Source organism: Nannobrachium achirus, assembly GCF_963921795.1.
Source record: "Nannobrachium achirus genome assembly, chromosome: 4".
Lineage (NCBI taxonomy): Eukaryota > Metazoa > Chordata > Actinopteri > Myctophiformes > Myctophidae > Nannobrachium > Nannobrachium achirus.
Window position 1 is genome coordinate 27697451 of NC_137813.1, and position 17322 is coordinate 27714772.

Consider the following 17322-nt stretch of genomic DNA (forward strand, 5'->3'; position numbering starts at 1 on the left):
CTAAATAATAACAACACTCGATCCTCTGGAACACAGATCTTTTTTTCCCCCCACTTTCTGAAAAGTAACACTTTTGGAATTTGGACATATACAAGGTTTCCACCCGGCAGCGGCAATATGTGCTCTCCTTTGCTTGTTGTTTTCTTATTCACTTTGGTGCTACAATAAATAAGTGCCCTCCAGTGTGCAAGCTGTGCCCCTCTCCAACTAGACTGAGGCCATGTTCACACTAAACATTTATAATAAAAAAAAAAAAAGATTTAACACAATAACTGCCTTTTAATCTGAAGTTTGCTTGGTGCCTTGGTGCCGCGCCGTTTCCTCCATAGGCTGCCGCTATTATTTTGAAGGGCCGGAAGGGGGTTGTTTTTGTTTTTTTGGATTATCACTTGACGGCAACGATTACGTCATCTAGTCACATGACAGTGTGGGTCCAGAAGGGAAACATGGATGCGCCCAGCCGAGTCTTTTGTTTACATTATACAGGCTATCCTCTGGCTCAAAATGTCTCTTTTGGAGTAAATGAAGTCTCTTTATGGGCCTCTCAATGGATTTACTATGGAGGACGTTCACTTCGCGTGCACGCCCGACGTGCGTTGTAAACAAATCGCGGACATTACCGATGCGGGCGGGAGCGGAGCGATGTACTGTAAGTAATTATACCTTTACAGTAAATACAGTAAGATTGACAGTCCTCACCGTCAACGGTTTTAACCCTTTCAATGACGGTGAGGACTGTCAACGGCAGCAGTACAGTTAAGACAAAAACTGCATTGCAGACGTATGCCTCCGGCACCAGTCGTTTACCTCTGTGTCTCTCCAGGAATACGTATATAGTGTATCGCTGCTGTCAGTTGGAAACCTTGTATGTCCAAAACAGTTCCTTTTTGGTTATTATATCAAAAACATTTTGAAATCGTGAAAATAGAAGATCTACAATCTCGTGTCGCATGCTATTTTCACTACTTCTTTTGCTACACTCTTGCATGATGAACTAGGCATAGGGCATTCATTTCATTTAATGTTCTTTGATTGCTGGAATTAAGACTGCGTTTCACACTGTATTTCAGTTTCAACAAACTTCAGTATCCTTCCTTCAGCCAAATAACTGCTGTTGACAGGATATAGAGCCAAAACATGACTCACGCTATCAGGATGCAGACACAATCAAGCATGCAAGAAAACATGCCAGGTTCATACAGTACAATGACTACAGTCACATCCCACACACCAACACAACCACCAGAGGCACAGACAGACACTCGGGTTCAGGTTTCCTGAAAAAGCGATATCTGCGCTTGGTTTTACTAACTAGATGTCACCTTCGACGCCCCAACCTTGTTATTGCCAAAGCGCAAGCGTTCCATCTTCCTCTCCCTGTGATGTGGGTTACTGGTGGCGACACCTAGCAGTCTCGCCTCAGCACCCTGCTGGCTTCTCTCATGTTGGAGCAGGATGGCGCAGCAACAATTCCAACACCCAACGCAACACGCTGACAGGATGCACGCCATCCCACTGCCGTAAAACACCTGCAGACACCTCCAGGGACACCTGCAGGGACACCTGCAGGGTCTGCGCGCATGTCTGGCAAGCACAGGCAGCCATCCAAGGTTGCCTGTACCTGCACTATTGGGAGACTTTAGTGGATCAGTGTCTTGGTCAGGATCAGACCAGCAGGCTTCTGCTGAGCCACTGCTCCACACAACCACCACTTTATCAAAATAACAAGCTAGAGGGAGTAATAGGTAATACTGACCACGCATTTCTCATTCTACCCCCAACACAAACACAAACACACACACACACACACACACACACACACACACACACACACACACACACACACACACACACACACACACACACACCTTTCCCACCGTTATGAGTGATTCAGGATTTATAGGTGTGTTGACCTTAACTCTAGACAAGATGAGTTCAGGCCAGGTCTCCATGAGGGCCAGTCCTTGTGGAAGCATAACTGATAACACCCCTAGACATTAAAACGGTGACTTACGATCAGCATAGCAATTTTCTTTTCATTGCAGAGCAGTAAGTATAAACTTAAGTGCCTCCACGCTAGATTTTAGTATAGTAGGTTTATGGGTGAAAAACAAATGCGGTGTATATTATACCCTCTCATTGTGTCACCTGTGCCTCTCACGCAACCACTCAACACATCAGAAATGATGGCTATCCATGCCTAAAATGAAACAAACAGGGAACATGCAAGGGAACAGTTGGCGTATACTTCTATGAAGCTGTTAACACTTGAATCCAATACATGTGCAACGAAGGGACAAAAAAAACAAAAGCATACAATGAATGATGGTCAACCTTGACGATGCTAATCTGCATAGTGCATGTTTGATGGGCGACATGGAATGCCTTTTAATGTGGAAGACAGTGCTTCTTTATGTACACAGTGTGTGCGTGCGTGCGTGTGTGCGTGCGTGCGTGCGTACGTGAGCATGTGTGTGCATGTGTCTCTCACCATGGGCGTCACGGTAGTAGGCATGAGTAACACTACGGAAGCGCTCTTGTCCAGCCGTGTCCCAGATCTGCACAGAAGGCAAGAAGAAAGATATTACTGTCTATTCTAAAACGGCTAGTTCCATTCCTTGATTCTGATTGGCTGGTTGCTGTGGTATATGAGACTATAACCCACACCTTGAATCAGTTTATATCAAACCCAGGTGCGTTATTTCTTTCCAGTGTTCCACAGTGCACCAATTATCTGCACCTGACTGTGTTGTTTCTGCAGCCTAGCCGGGAAATACTTTCTTGCAGAGCAGACCTTATCTAACATATAATTTAGCGAATGTCTGTCTGAGTGAGTGTCTGAGTGAGTGAGTGAGTGTCTGTCACAGCGTTTCTCCTCAGTGGCTGGAGCAATTGATCTGAAATCGCATCACCAATAGCATATGAACACACCTGACATAACTGTGAAGCCCGTTTGTCACTTTCACAAATCATATGCTGTATATTAGCATTTTTATGGTGTATCTATATCTATTTAGCCTACAGTACCTTTTGTGACCACACATGTTAAGGGAGGGGCGCTGTTGTTCAGGCCATGCACAATCACACACAAACCCACACACACACACACACACACACGGGGGGGGGGGGGGGGGGGGGGGGGGAGTGTGTGTGTGTGTGTGTGTGTGCAGGCGGGCGGGGGGGGTGCACATCATTTCAGAGCTCATATCTTTGAACGGGTAAGGGCTAGTTGTGTATTATTAGTGAAATAGAACAGTTTTAATTGGTACATGTCTATGATTTTCATGTTGCAATATTGTGACCGTTTTAGAAAAGCAATAAGCCACGCGAGGCTTGTGGTTACCGGGGTAGTATACACCGGCTGAGAGGGTCGGAAACACTCGGCCTCGTGTTTCCCAACGCCTCTCAGCCTGTGTGCAGACTGTGCACGCACCCCGGTAACCACTCGCCTCTTGTGGCTTATTGCTTTAATAGAAGAGTGCTCTTTCCTATCTTGCTGTGAACAGTTCAGAAAACTACGTACATTATATCATCGGTATAGGCAGCTTTGGTCACTAAGGGTGCATTCACACATGCATGTTTTAAAGCGATTAAAACCTGACCGTGTATTGTCGGAAAATGTGCATTGTTTGGGCTGGTGTGAAGACGAATGTGTATTATTTTGCGGTTCAAACAAACGAATATTATCCCCCAAAAAACTGTGGTTTCGATTCACAACAGCATACGGTTCACTGTTGGTGTGAATGCATCCTCATGCAGGCAATGAAACATTGTGGTAGAGCGGCTAGAGCCCTGCGCGGGTTAAATCCCCACTCCCAACCATGCGCTCTATTAGATTTCTGACCATTACGGCATGTCCCCTCAATGATTTCATTTCTGACCACCACCCGCTCCCTCCTGCATAGTTTATTTGTGAGTAGGAGTTGCTCACAGATAAAGGGGAAAGTGCCACGGACGGGACATAATATTATAGTTAGGCTATTGTATAGCCTCTAGGCTATATTTAATATCTCCTCTCTCTGCCTGCACCTGTGCCAAATGGAGACGCGCAGAGAGAAAAAGAGAGAGAGAGAGAGAGAGAAAGAGAGAGAGAGAGAGAGAGAGAGAGAGAGAGAGACATTTTACTGCTCTCAAATAGCCTATATATAAGCTCTAACTAGTTTATTGCGGGATTTTGCAAGTCCAGCCGCTGTTTTAATTGTTTTGGCCCCCCGAATCCCGACAAGTATTTATATATTTGCGTTGGGTCCTGGTGGTACCACGGGGTCCCGCTCCCGATGCAGGGCTGTGGGTTCAGTGGGTTGAGAGGGAGAGAGGGCATTATTAAGCAGCGGATAGATAAGATGTCCCGTGAACAGAAGTGGTCTAATGTGGTTAGTGGTTATGCAACCAAGTGTAAAATCAGTCATTACGATGTCATCAAGGCCTGCCAAAACGCATTTTAGTTGACTAAATCAACTGTAGATTTAGTCAACTAAAATCTTATGATATTTAGTCGACTAAAATTAGACTAAAACTAAAACTTTTCAGGTGACTAAATTTCATTTTATTCAAAATACTATGACTAAAACTAAATCAAAATTTGCTGTCAAAAACAACACTGGCACAAACACATTAATTAAATTAAATATGCAAGAATGTTGCAATTTCACCCCTCCCAATCGCACATATGTATTGCATTATATGTGAGAATGCGCCCTAAGCTGCCTACTTTTTGCTTTGGTCACAATGCTAACTTTCCAGGAAGAGAAAAGCTAGTTTCCTCGTTCTGAAGCTCTCTAACAACAAAAAAAAACATAAAATGTTGAGTCAGGTTTTCCGCCTGATATAAAGAAACCGAGAAATGTTGTGCACACCCTGTGACTTGAAATGAGAGCTGGCTCTGCAGTGTTTCACATTTTCAGTGCCTGTGTCCTTAATGTTTCCCCGTGTTGCTGTGGGCCAGTGGGTACCCAATCGGAAATATGAATATTATATCAGTCAGCTCCAGGGGCGTCACAAGGGGTAGGAAAGTGGGACTGAGTTACTAGGGCCCAAGGTGGAGGGGCCCTAGTAACTTTAGCTATTGAAAAATAGCAGATATACAAGCTCACAGCGCGGCACCGAGTGCCGCGCTGCGAGCTTGTAGATCTGCTGTTTTTGAAAAGTCGCGAAAATGTGCGCAAATCTTTGAATATATGTATTTTTTAAGCGAACATTTGTAACTAAAATTTTGCTTCCGGGGGGGTCCCTGGAACTAAATATTTTGAGATGGGGGGTCCGTGGCCAAATTCATATCATTTTGGGCGTCCTTCACATGAAAAAGTTATTTTGAGCATAACTGACATGGAAACATGGGTTTCTTGCACACATTTTCACAATTTTTCAAAAATAGCAGATCTACAAGCTCGCAGTGCGGCACTCGGTGCCGCGCTGTGAGCTTGTATATCTGCTATTTTTCAATAGTTAACATTCATGGGGGGCCCGCAGTGAATCCTTGTACCCAGGGCCCAGAATTTGGTGTGACGCCCTGGTCAGCTCTGCTCGGCTGCTGTGCTGTGCTGTGGTCAATCACTCTTTGAATCAACAGTTCAACCCCAAGTGGGAAGCACATTAATAAAAGACCTGGAATTATTTTATACTTTAGCTATTGAAAAATAGCAGATAGTGCCACGCTGCGAGCTTGTAGATCTGCTATTTTTGAAGAATCTTGAACATTTTTATTTGCTTCTGAGGGGTCCCTGGAACAAGATATTTTGAGATGGGGGTCCGCGGCCAAATACATGTAATTTTGGCATGTAAAAGTTTGAGACCCCAAAAAATATTCAAAGGCACAAATGTTCACGATTTAAAAAAGAAATAGCAGATCTACAAGCTCGCAGTGTGGCAACTCGGTGCCGCGCTGTGAGCTTGCATATCTGCTATATTTTAATAGTTCAAGCATAAAATAATGGTTAAAGTAATATTGCGTTCCAGGTTAAGTCTTAAGTCTTAAGTCTTCTCTCTTCCATCAGACAGTGATTTCATCATCAGAGAGAGAGAGAGAGAGAGAGAGCTGACTGCACTCCCAGCTTTTGTGTTAGAATTGCCATGAGACCTCACCTGTCTATACTCTATATGAAACTTGCCAACTCTCTCCTCCCTTCTCCCTCTCCCTTCTCTCTCTCACATCAGCTTTTTATGCCAGTTCTTTTTCATTACTACCGCCCTCCGCCCCCACACACACCACGAGGACCCCCGTGGCAGTAATGAGAAATGGCATTTAAAGGTGAGCAAATATCTCTCTCCCCCCATTCGTTCTCTGCATGCTGCACCACAAATTAACTATATTGATCCAATTTCTTTGATTTGTTTTGTAAAGCGAATTTGGGTACTATGAAAAGCACTAAATAAGTGTGATGTATTATTATTATAAGCCCAAATGAACACATCACAAGTAGGGAGTGATCACAATTATTTGAGATAATAGCAATTATTTGAGACTAGACATAGGCCTATCCCAGCTGTACCCATGGTGAGAGTGCCCGTTCTAATTTAATTAATTTTATTAAAGAAACCGGAATTGTTCGGTTTTGGTACCTCGGATACGTCGCACAAAAATAGATTTTTTTGGGGGGGGCTTTTTTCCGGTAGACTGGCTCGTTGGAAAGCGATGGACGAGCCAGGACCACCCACGTCTCTACAAGCAGCTCAGGGTAAGTAAAATAGCAAAACAAATATTGGATTGGATTGAAAAAAAGAACCAAAATTGTTCGGTTTTAGCACTAAAAGAGTTAAGATTGGCTGCTTCATACAGGAGGCAAAACAAAGGAATGGTGTATAGCGATTGTGCTATGGGGACTTCAAAGTAATTGATGTGGGGGTTATTGGCCAATCACAGCCACAGGGATAGTTCTAGCAGCAGCATGCCATGTGGCTCTGTAACAGGTTGGGAAGCTGGTGTGGAAGTTGGGGAGGAAGTACATATTTGTGTTTATGTTAAGCCAGTCCGGTAATTTGTGGTGGAGTGAGATGCTTTCCAACGAATAAAAGCTGCATTGCTGCATGAATGCCATCGCCGCAGTTGCCCCTCACTTTGGCCCCTTAAAGAAATGGCATGCCCTGAGGCGAGAGTGGCCTTAATGCTCCAGCTGACTGTACCACTTTCTCCTGGCTGTCTCTTTCTGGTCAATTATGTAGACAGTAGACACCAGTGTTTCTTTCTTGTCATATAGAGACACCGATCTTAACTCCCCAGAGTCCCCATCTTTAAACCAATCCAGTGACTTTGATTAGAGCAGGGCTGAGCATGGATCATATTGTAAATACCATCATGTATATATTTCACTGCAGATTAGGTTATCATCCCTAACCCTTAAATTCAACAAATTCTTTCAATGGACTAAAATCTTGTTTTATTTGATGGCCTTCCTGCTCTGGCATTTGGCCGTTGTGCCCTAAAAAAATGGACAACACCAAAGGCCAAGTTGGCTTGCCCCTAAAATGACAAAATTCCAGGCCTGCTTCTGGGTATTGGAATTGTCACATTTGAAAAGGCTATAGGCAGGCAATCATCAAAAATGCTTGGGTTTCTAGCGCATACGTCAAGGTAAGGTTTACATTTAAAGTGTTATTTTGTTGTTGGTATGGATATGTGTCAATTGTCTACATGTGCGGTCCTGTTCTGTGGGCCTGTACGGAAAATAAATGGTCCCCCAATTGTTAATCGCAAATATTTGTCCGACAATTATTCGTCATGATCGTGACTGACCTAATCACAAGCTCTATCGCTCCACCAAACTCTGTCAGACCCTAATTAAGTTCATTAGGAACTATTCACATAATTACCAGCTCACTTAGGCACAAATACAAAAAGAAATGATGTGCAAGTGGGCCATGTTTGAATGCTGTGTGAGCTGGAGGAGAGAGTATGCCTAAACCAAGATTGGTCCAGGATCAACAAAGCCTAATTAACGTTTAGGGCTGTATTGTCTCTAAACAAGTAGGCCTATATTGATCGTTGTTACAGAATAATAAATAAGAGCAGCACGTCAACGACTGTGATTAGATAGGTAAATCAGAGTAGGCCACAATTCAGTGGTTCTGAAGCTTTTTAATCTGAAGGACCCCCAGACTGGTAAGCATTAGGGCCAGGGACCCCCAATGTCCCCATAACTCTGAGAGAGTCCTATTTGTACACTCTCATTTGGTTCCTAACAATCATTCCTGAGACCGCTGGGGGTCCCCGGACCACACTTTGAGAACTTGGGCGGCACGCCCAGAACTCTTGGTTCTGGGCGTTCTCAAGGAGACAGTTGGGATTTGAAAACAGGATCTGAGGATCTGTCTGACTGGACTTTTCCCTTCTGTTTGCTCTTACAGATAGCATGCCAGCAAGTGAAGCAACGCAATCTTTCAAAATGATCAAAAAATCATTATAACTTTATAAGATCGCTTACCTGCAGCTTCACCTTGACTTCGTCCATGTTCATGACTTTATTCTAGGAAATGAGAACACAATGACAGAACAGAAATTAATCATCAGTGATGATTCTGGACTAGCGATCTCTCATTCACAATAAAACATCCATTCAGTTCAAAATGACAGCAAACATCTAAGTCTGTGCACCATGTGGTGCACAGTTTTCACAGATAGTTCACAGTATACTGATCAGAAACCAACTTTTCTCATCACTGCCTGATCACACGCTCTCATCTCCCTTCCACTGCACTGCTTCCTTGCATCAATATTGCATGTTCCTTCTCCAGGGACGGGGGAGGGACGCGGGGAGGGATGGAGGTGGGTCTGCAGAGGTTAATCTCTCCAGTGGGAATACAACAAATGAGCCTATTCTGTCATCGATTACAGTTCAGCTTGACTGATGACAATGAAACTGTTGCTTTGGCCTTATTCTGGATTGTACAGGATGGCGGTTTTCCATATGTTAGGAAAAAAAATGTATTATTTATACATTTGTAACTCATAGTGTACATGTAACCAGTGTACATGTAACCAAATGAACCCGTAACATTAAGTAAATACACAGTTTATAGAATACGACCTTAAAGAAACACTTAAATGGCATAAAACACACAGGCTACAGGTGCATCTACACCGGTCATGTGTTTCTCCTCTAGCCTGGCATGGCATGGCCAGACTAATATCACTGCATAGATGATAATAGTCTAGAATCTCTGTTTGGAACCTGCTTTTCTAAGGGGCGGATTAAAAGCCCTTAAATGGCTCTGGTGATAAACCCACCCCACATTTGCATACTGGGCCCTGATTGGTGCCCCACAACTTAGGAGGCATCGAAATCCAATCACAACCAAGCGGGGCCAGACCAAATCTGCCGAGGGCAATTCATTTGTTTTGCACTGGCAGAATTGTCTGGTTTCCAGGCTATTTCTCCTCAGGCAGTATTAACTAGGTACATTTAGAAATAGGAATTGTGCTGTGAAATAAGCATACAGTAATCACCTTGACAGCCTAAAGACACGAAAATAAATAAATAAATACAAAAAACAAAAGGATGATAGCACTACAGTACAAACAAATAACTACGGATGTACTGAAACAAAAATAGGCCTAATATAGAAATTATCCAAAGATATATAGAAGAAAATCAAAGTCAAATAAAGCACAAAAAGTAAGTTAATCTTTGAAGCCCCTCAGAGAGAGTAGGGTTTCCTCCCTCCCCCCACCTAGGCACGTTGAACTCCAACACCAATGGACATTTCAGCCTACAAGAACTCAACTTCAAGTTCGAACGTGATAAAACATGTTGTTGTACATACGTTTTGGCTGTGAATAGGACTATGATAGCTCTGTTACAGGAGCCTAGTCTCAGAAGGGAGTCCTATAGATTTGTGGCCGGGGCATATTGACGGAATTGTTGATTGTCATTATTTAATACCTGGGATATAATGTAGTGGGATTAAATTAGATTACTCCAGAGTGCAGTCCCATCCATGACATCATATTGATGACGTACAGGGTACTGCAAATACCTGTATGTAGCCTGGTGTGTGTGTGTGTGTGTGTGTGTGTGTGTGTGTGTGTGTGTGTGTGTGTGTGTGTGTGTGTGTGTGTGTGTGTGTGTGTGTGTGCGTGCCCGTGCGTGCGTGCGTGCGTGCGTGCGTGCGTGCGTGCTCACGCATGCACTTCTGCGTGTGTGTATGTGTTTGTTCATGGGGGAGTCCAACATCACTCTTCACAACAGTGAGAGGACCATTACATTTATTGATTCAACAACAAAATGCCACCCTAGCTGGGACATGCGTGTTAAATGGCTGACTGCCCTGCAAACAAGACGAGCATTCTTTCTGAATTGTATCCACCAGGATTGTGCACCTGTGCGTAAGTGAGAGAGAGAGTAGTTCTGTATGTTTAATGACTAGGCATGGCATAATAGGCGAGCATTCAGCGAAAGCAGACAATCTACAAGCTCACAGCTACGCATTGTGACGCATTGGCTGTTCTCAGTGAAAAGAGTTGGTACTTGGTAGAGGGAGAAAATGAGCATGACAAGGACAGAACCCTGGAGAGCTCCTGTCGGCGAAGTATAGTATACACAAGGGCAAGGGTCTTCAACAGGGGGTCTGGGACCCCTAGGGGGTCCTCAGAGTTACTGTAGGGGGTGCACCAAATCTTTGTCTGATAGAAACTTTTTTTTCTCCCTTTTTTATATTAACCACTTGAACCCTAGTGTCATTATTCTGAGAACTTTAGTTAAAAGTAGCAGATCTACAAGCTCACAACGCATCGCGCTGCGAGGCGGCTATTTTTGGCAAAGAGGTTTGGTGTAGAGGGAAAAAGAGCAGACTAAGTACATAGTGAAAGGTCAACTTTATTAAGTATTGACAGTTCAAGTGGTTAAATATCTGAAAACATAAATTGACATGAATCCAAAATAATAACACTGATGATTGTTCTGTCAAACAATGAAACTATGGAATCTCTGAAAAGGTTGTGGGGGTCCCTGCTTCATCTCTCTATCAACTAAGGGGTCCTTGAAGACCCCTGCACTAAAGGGATTAAGTGGGTAATTGCTCACAACATCCACTTGTGCCTTGTTTTCCCCATCTATTCACACACACTGAAAATGATCCTATCTGTCTGCAACTGCAGGAGCATGGCAGATATTAAGTTGTTCCTCTGTGCCCTCCTGGCATGAAAAGACTGATTACTCCACACAGTGTTATGGTGTGTTGGAAAAGAAGACCTCGCTTGTTCACTCACCCAGAAAAGTGGCTATTGATGGGTGCGCTTGGGGAGGTTCAGCAGACTTATGCTGAAAGATGTGTCAAGTTTATCGCTACGAGCCGAGGGCAGAAATTAGCCTGATGTATACAGCCATCGGCCAAGGACTCTAAAACTCTTTATCGCCGAGTACATGGCAGAAAAAGAAATGGGTTTAGCATCTCCTGGGCTGACTGTCATTAATATAGCATATGATGACAACATACTGTATAGGAACAATGTTGTCCCATGGCTGAAGCTAGTTTGAGAACTTGCTGTTTGGTCTCTTCTCACTCAGGGGTGTCAATTGGGTATGGCAGGGGTATGCAGCTGCCATACCTGGGACCAGGGGGGAAAATAAAAGTTACCTTTAAATATAAATCCATGAATGTCTCTTTGTCTATCTGTATTATTTTGTTAAATTACAGTAAAATAACTACAAAATTTCACAAAATGGTCACTTTAACAAGGTGGCACGTTTAACATACCAAGTTTAGCTGCACTTGGGCACAGGCCAGGTCTTCCACGCACACATCTATTGGCATATAGTGACAAACCACGGAAGTTTACAGAATGCATTGAAGTCTATGAGGTGTAAAGTGACAGTGAACCACGTGACCAGCACTGTTTCTGACCCCGCAGTGGCAGAACTCTCTGATTAGATGACTCTCTGTTTGACCAGAATGGAACAGAGCCTTCATTAGTATTATTGGTAACACCTGTGAAGGAAGCGAGAAGAGAACCAACTACTCAAAAAATGGCTTCTGTGCATATAGCCTATTGTGATTGCTCTAGTATCTCTAAGTATTTTAGCACAGAAGACAGCCCATTACTCATGGAGACTTCTACTGCCTCCTGCCTCTTTCCTATGTGTTATTATTGGTGTCCAAGCTACTATTACAGTTTTGATAGTAGCCTACTGTGATCAACCAATCAGAACACTCAGAGGTGCCACAAAATGCATTACAAAAGCACAAAGAGCTTTCAGCGAGAATGTGAAGAGATTCCAGAAGGGCCCTGTGTGTGTTAGACAGCCAATTAAACACATATCTGTAGGGATGGACTGGAAAAGAGGGAGAAAAAACAGTTTTAACTGTTTCTAGAGGTAGCCTATTCACTGCAATACTAATTACTGCACAGTAAATAGTTAATTTAACCCAGGTACACTCTCTGAGTTAAAAATAATTTAATATTTTACTGTGTGAGAATGTGAAACAGACTTTGTGATTCAGGCTACATAAGAAATGTTCTCCATGCATGAGCAGATTCATTTGACGCTAATAGCCAGGCTGCAAAGTAAAACCTGGAGCGTTCATTTCATTTGGAAAGGGGAAAAAGCTGATCCGTAACTAAGGGTCCATTTGGGATGTGCCTCAACTCAGCACAATAATGAACTTCAGTGCAGGGAAGGAAAGTTCTGTTCTGCTGCCCAACTCTCAGCCCTCTGTCTGTCAGTATGGCTAATAGACAAGCACACTCACGCGCACAAGCAAGAAGTATCCAATTAGATTTGTGTCATTATTTATGCCAATCAATTCCTCCCGTCAATCAAATCAAATTCTATTCAACCACTTTAAGCCTATTCTATAATTCAAAAATAGCCAATCTACAAACTCACAACGCATCGCATGGCATCGTGTTGTTGTGAGCTAGTAGATCTGCTGTTTTGAAATGCTTTGAAAAATATTGGACAATTCAAAAATGTTTGAAAATGTAGATTTTTTTTCTTATTTTTTTTTTACTAAGATCTTCTTTTACAGGGGTCCGCTGGCACAAAAAATATTTTCAAAAGGTGGTCTGTGGCAAACTTACATTTGGTGGTCCTTGACATGTGAACCTCTGGTGTAAGGGGACCAGTTTGAGCTTCATTACACAGCCCTGTGAGAAGACCCTGAAAACAGCTTGGTCAGCAGCAGACTATACTGTAGCAACAAGCAGCTTGGTCAGCAGGCAACAAGCAGCAACTTTTCATTGTCCAATATCGTCGTTGTCGGGTGGAAACCTTGTATGTCCAAAACCGTTCCTTTATTTTATTGTTTTAAAAACGAGTTAAAGTATGGGCGCCCGCTGGCCTTCTGGTCCAGGCACATACCAGTTAGGTATTGCCACATAGGCATGGATGCCTGGCGGTGTCGCCGGATTCAATTATGCTACCTGTTAGATAGAAGCTGGAATTCATTTTTAGAACTGACCGAAGAAAAACTTTTTGTCGGGTGGAAACCTTGTATGTCCAAAACCGTTCCTTTATTTTATTGTTTTAAAAACGAGTTAAAGTATGGGCGCCCGCTGGCCTACTGGTCCAGGCACATACCACTTAGGTATTGCCACATAGGCATGGATGCCTGGCGGTGTCGCCGGATTCAATTATGCTACCTGTTAGATAGAAGCTGGAATTCATTTTTAGAACTGACCGTAGAAAAAATCACACCTGTGCTCACTTCGAATGATATCAATCTCCTTGTGCATATCTCCTTGTATGGGCCGCTCTGACCGTGACACTAGTTATCTCCATACATGGAGTTACGTGCTCATACGGACATATGGACACTCATACGTCTGAGACGTTAGTTATCTCCATACATGGAGGTATGTGCGCACTGCGCATACCGTGCTCATACGGACATACCGTGCTTAAATGGACACTCATACATACACTCATGCGGACACTCATACTCATACGTCTGAGACGTTAGTTATCTCCATACATGGAGGTCCGTGGGCACTGCGCCTACATACATACCGTTCTCATCGGGGCATACCGGACACTCATACATACACACAAATCCAGACGTAGGAGCGGTTAGCACCGCTCAAAAAGTTAGTTCATGCTCTTGATGCAGACGGCGTCCTCTGGGGATGACAGACAGCCTCTGTTCTGGCTTCGTTAAAAAGTTTGGAAATTGCCATCCAGTAGGAGCGAGATCATTTAGCGACCTACAACCGGGTCGCGACGTGGTCGGTAGTTTTCAGCGACCGGGTCGCTAAATCGAGCGACCGGGTCGCTAAATCACCGACCGCGCCGCTAAATCGACCGACCCGGTCGCTAAATCTACCGACCTGCCTGCAGTTTTAGGTCGGTAGATTTAGCGACCCGGTCGGAAGATTTTGCGCCCCAGTCGGTCGATTTAGCGACCCGGTCGCTCGCTTTAGCGACGCGGTCGGTGATTTAGCGACGCGGTCGGTGATTTAGCGACCCGGTCGGGAGGTTGCGTGGCAGGTTAGCCTAACTTAGGTAACGGTCGGGAGGTTGCGTGGCAGGTTAGCCTAACTGAGGTAAGGTTACTGAGGTTAGGTTTAGGGTTAGGGTTAGGGTTAGTAGGTCGGTGGAAGCGACCACCGGTCGGTGGATTTACCTACCCGGGCGGTCGCTGGATTAGCGTCCCAGTCGGTGGAATTAGCGTCCCGGTCGATGGAATTAGCGTCCCAGTCGGTCGATTTAGCGACCCGGTCGCTCGCTTTAGTGCCGCGGTCGGTGATTTAGCGACCCGGTCGCTCCATTTAGCGACCCGGTCGCTCGCTTTAGTGCCGCGGTCGGTGATTTAGCGACCCGATCGCTCCATTTAGCGACCCGGTCGCTCAATTTTGCGGCCCGGTCGCTGAAAACTACCGACCACGTCGCGACCCGGTTGTAGGTCGCTAAATGATCTCGCCCTCTCTCTTGCCATATCCGACTAAACAAGCAGCATTATATTACCCAATTCCCATGACTTACAGTGGTGTAAAACCAATCACAGCCCTGAAGGACAAAACTGTAAACAACCATTTTTTGTCACAGTTTTTATTCTTTTTCTTTGTGTGCCCCCCCCCCGTACATATTGTACTTTGCACATATCATACTCATTGTATCCTGTATCTTGCTTGCTAAATTATTCTTAGTTAATATTCTGTACACTCTCCATTACTGCTTAAGTTTTATTTTTTACCTTTATATCTTCAACAGTGGTATTCTCAGTGGAAAACCAGTACAAAAATATTCCAAAACATATGAGAAAGCCGTCACATCTCAAACTTCAAGTCAAAGCCAATGAAAATCTACCTACGTTGAACTGCTGATCCGACTAGTCAGTCCTTGTCCCTTTTACAAGGAGGCATGGGCGGGCATGCCCGCTTTTGTGCCCATAATATGGAAATGACTAAACATTTGTTTATGGTTATGTTATCAAGGTGACATAGCCGTGGTTTGCTTATCAGAATGACGCCAGAGGTCCGCCAGCTCGCCCTCCCATACATTTATTTAGGATAATGAAAGTGAAGGGTTCTGAATCCCTGCCCAAATTTGGAGCCACACGTCATGGACGACTGACGTCACAGATGACCAATGTCACTGGCTGGTCACATGAATTCTCAGATCCACACTGAAGCCACGCTATTTCTGTCCCCATTTCAAATGTCTATTTTATTTTTCATTTCTTTCATCTACAGTAAATGAACCCAAGAATCGATATTTGCACTCCTTAGTGGCTGTTCTACATTTAATAAAGCCCCAATGTCCAAACTGGCTATTGACTGCACAGTCAGCCGTACAGAGAGACAGAACATTCCTGCTATCGACTTATTCAGTCTGGTGAACCGCTGAATCTGAGGACAGGGATGAATAGAAAAGGCAATGGGCCTTATAAGATCAGCATTCAGCACACACACACACACACACACACACACACGCGCGCATGCACGCACGCACGCACGCACGCACGCACGCACGCACGCACAAACACGCACGCACGCACAAACACATACAGGGATTAAAGCAGAAACCTTTGGTCATGCCGATACCCAATCTGTCATTTGTGAAATAGCATGAAAGAACCCCGCACACTAGGGTTCTGCTTCCTAGACACTTTTATCCTAGGGATAAAAGTGTCTCCAAGATAAACCTAAAAACAGTGCACACGGAGCCCGTGCAAATTTGTATTCATTTTGTATCAGGCTGTGTCACACGACATCGAATGCTGCTGTTAGGCTGTTGAATGTTTGCTGCTCACTCGGTGCTTTGGATACATCAATAATGACTGGAGACATAGCAGTCCATTACTGTATATCGTCAGAAACCTTGTATCTCCAAGTTTCAAATTTGTAGATTTTTCGCAAAGTAAAGCACTGCTTCATCCTACAAGGCCTTCACACAAAAGTAGTGAAAACAGCTGATCTACAAGCACACAACGCCTTGCGGTGCGAGACGTTGTGTGCTTGTAGATCGGCTGTCTTCACTAGTTTAAATCATTTTAAAAATGATGAATACAAAACAAACGGTTTTGGACATACAAGGTTTCCACCCGACAACGACGATATATGAGAATCAGAATGCTCAGCCACACCAAGAATCATCCCTCAATGTGTGTGAGAACATGTTCTCACACACAGCCTACTATTATTGCACAAGCATAAATCTACCAGTTACTGTGTGCTGAACAAGTAGGCTACTAAACCCATTACCATGGTAATGTTAACTAATGATATGGGTATGGCAAAATCACAAGCAGTCTAGCAGTGTATTATCACAGCCCATCCGCACTGCCAGCGACGCCAGCAAGCGAACAATGAAATCTCATTAAAATACATTTGTTTCAATGAGACCGTCCTGAAGTAGCCTACCGCAAGCGACAACACGTTGTGCAGCGATGTCGCCCACCCCTCCTATATTCGCTCGCAGTCTCTATTTGAGCGAGGTTTTGCGGCCAAGTCCAGCCCTAATTTAAACACGTTTCATTATTAACTAGTTGTTTGCTTGTAGACCTTTTCTTTTTTGGCAAGCAACACTGATCCGTGTGACACCATGCAATAAGCTTTGGTATGCTTCGTTGGTCGTCATTCGACGGTGTCACGAAAATAGCAAAACCTACTGTAGAAGCTCACACGCATTGTGGATGTTAGGCATTGTGAGCTTGTAGATCTGCAAATGGCGAGTGTGCATGCACAGGCACAGTATCATCACTGGTGTAAAATTATCAGTGTTCATTTCATTTCATTTCATTTCGTCATACAGTCACACAAAAGCAGCAGAAATAGCCGATCTACAAGTTCACAACGCTTCGCACCACGATGCACAGAGAGCTTGAAGATCTGCCATTTCTGACGTTTGAAAAAGTATTAACAAGAGCGTGTGACTAAATAACGCTTACACT

At 44.1% G+C, this 17322-nt stretch overlaps 1 protein-coding gene across 1 annotated transcript in view; it reads right to left on the bottom strand.

The window, feature by feature from the left end:
* Positions 1–17322, bottom strand: part of LOC308283466 (ras-related protein Rab-26-like) — a gene marked incomplete at both ends in the record, with an annotated part of 75026 nt that overhangs the window by 28456 nt on the left and 29248 nt on the right. The window contains 2 exons of the mRNA XM_080723906.1: positions 2492–2558; positions 8418–8459. Coding sequence (XP_080580032.1) covers positions 2492–2558; positions 8418–8459 — 109 coding nt within the window. The remainder of the gene's footprint in view (positions 1–2491; positions 2559–8417; positions 8460–17322) is intronic.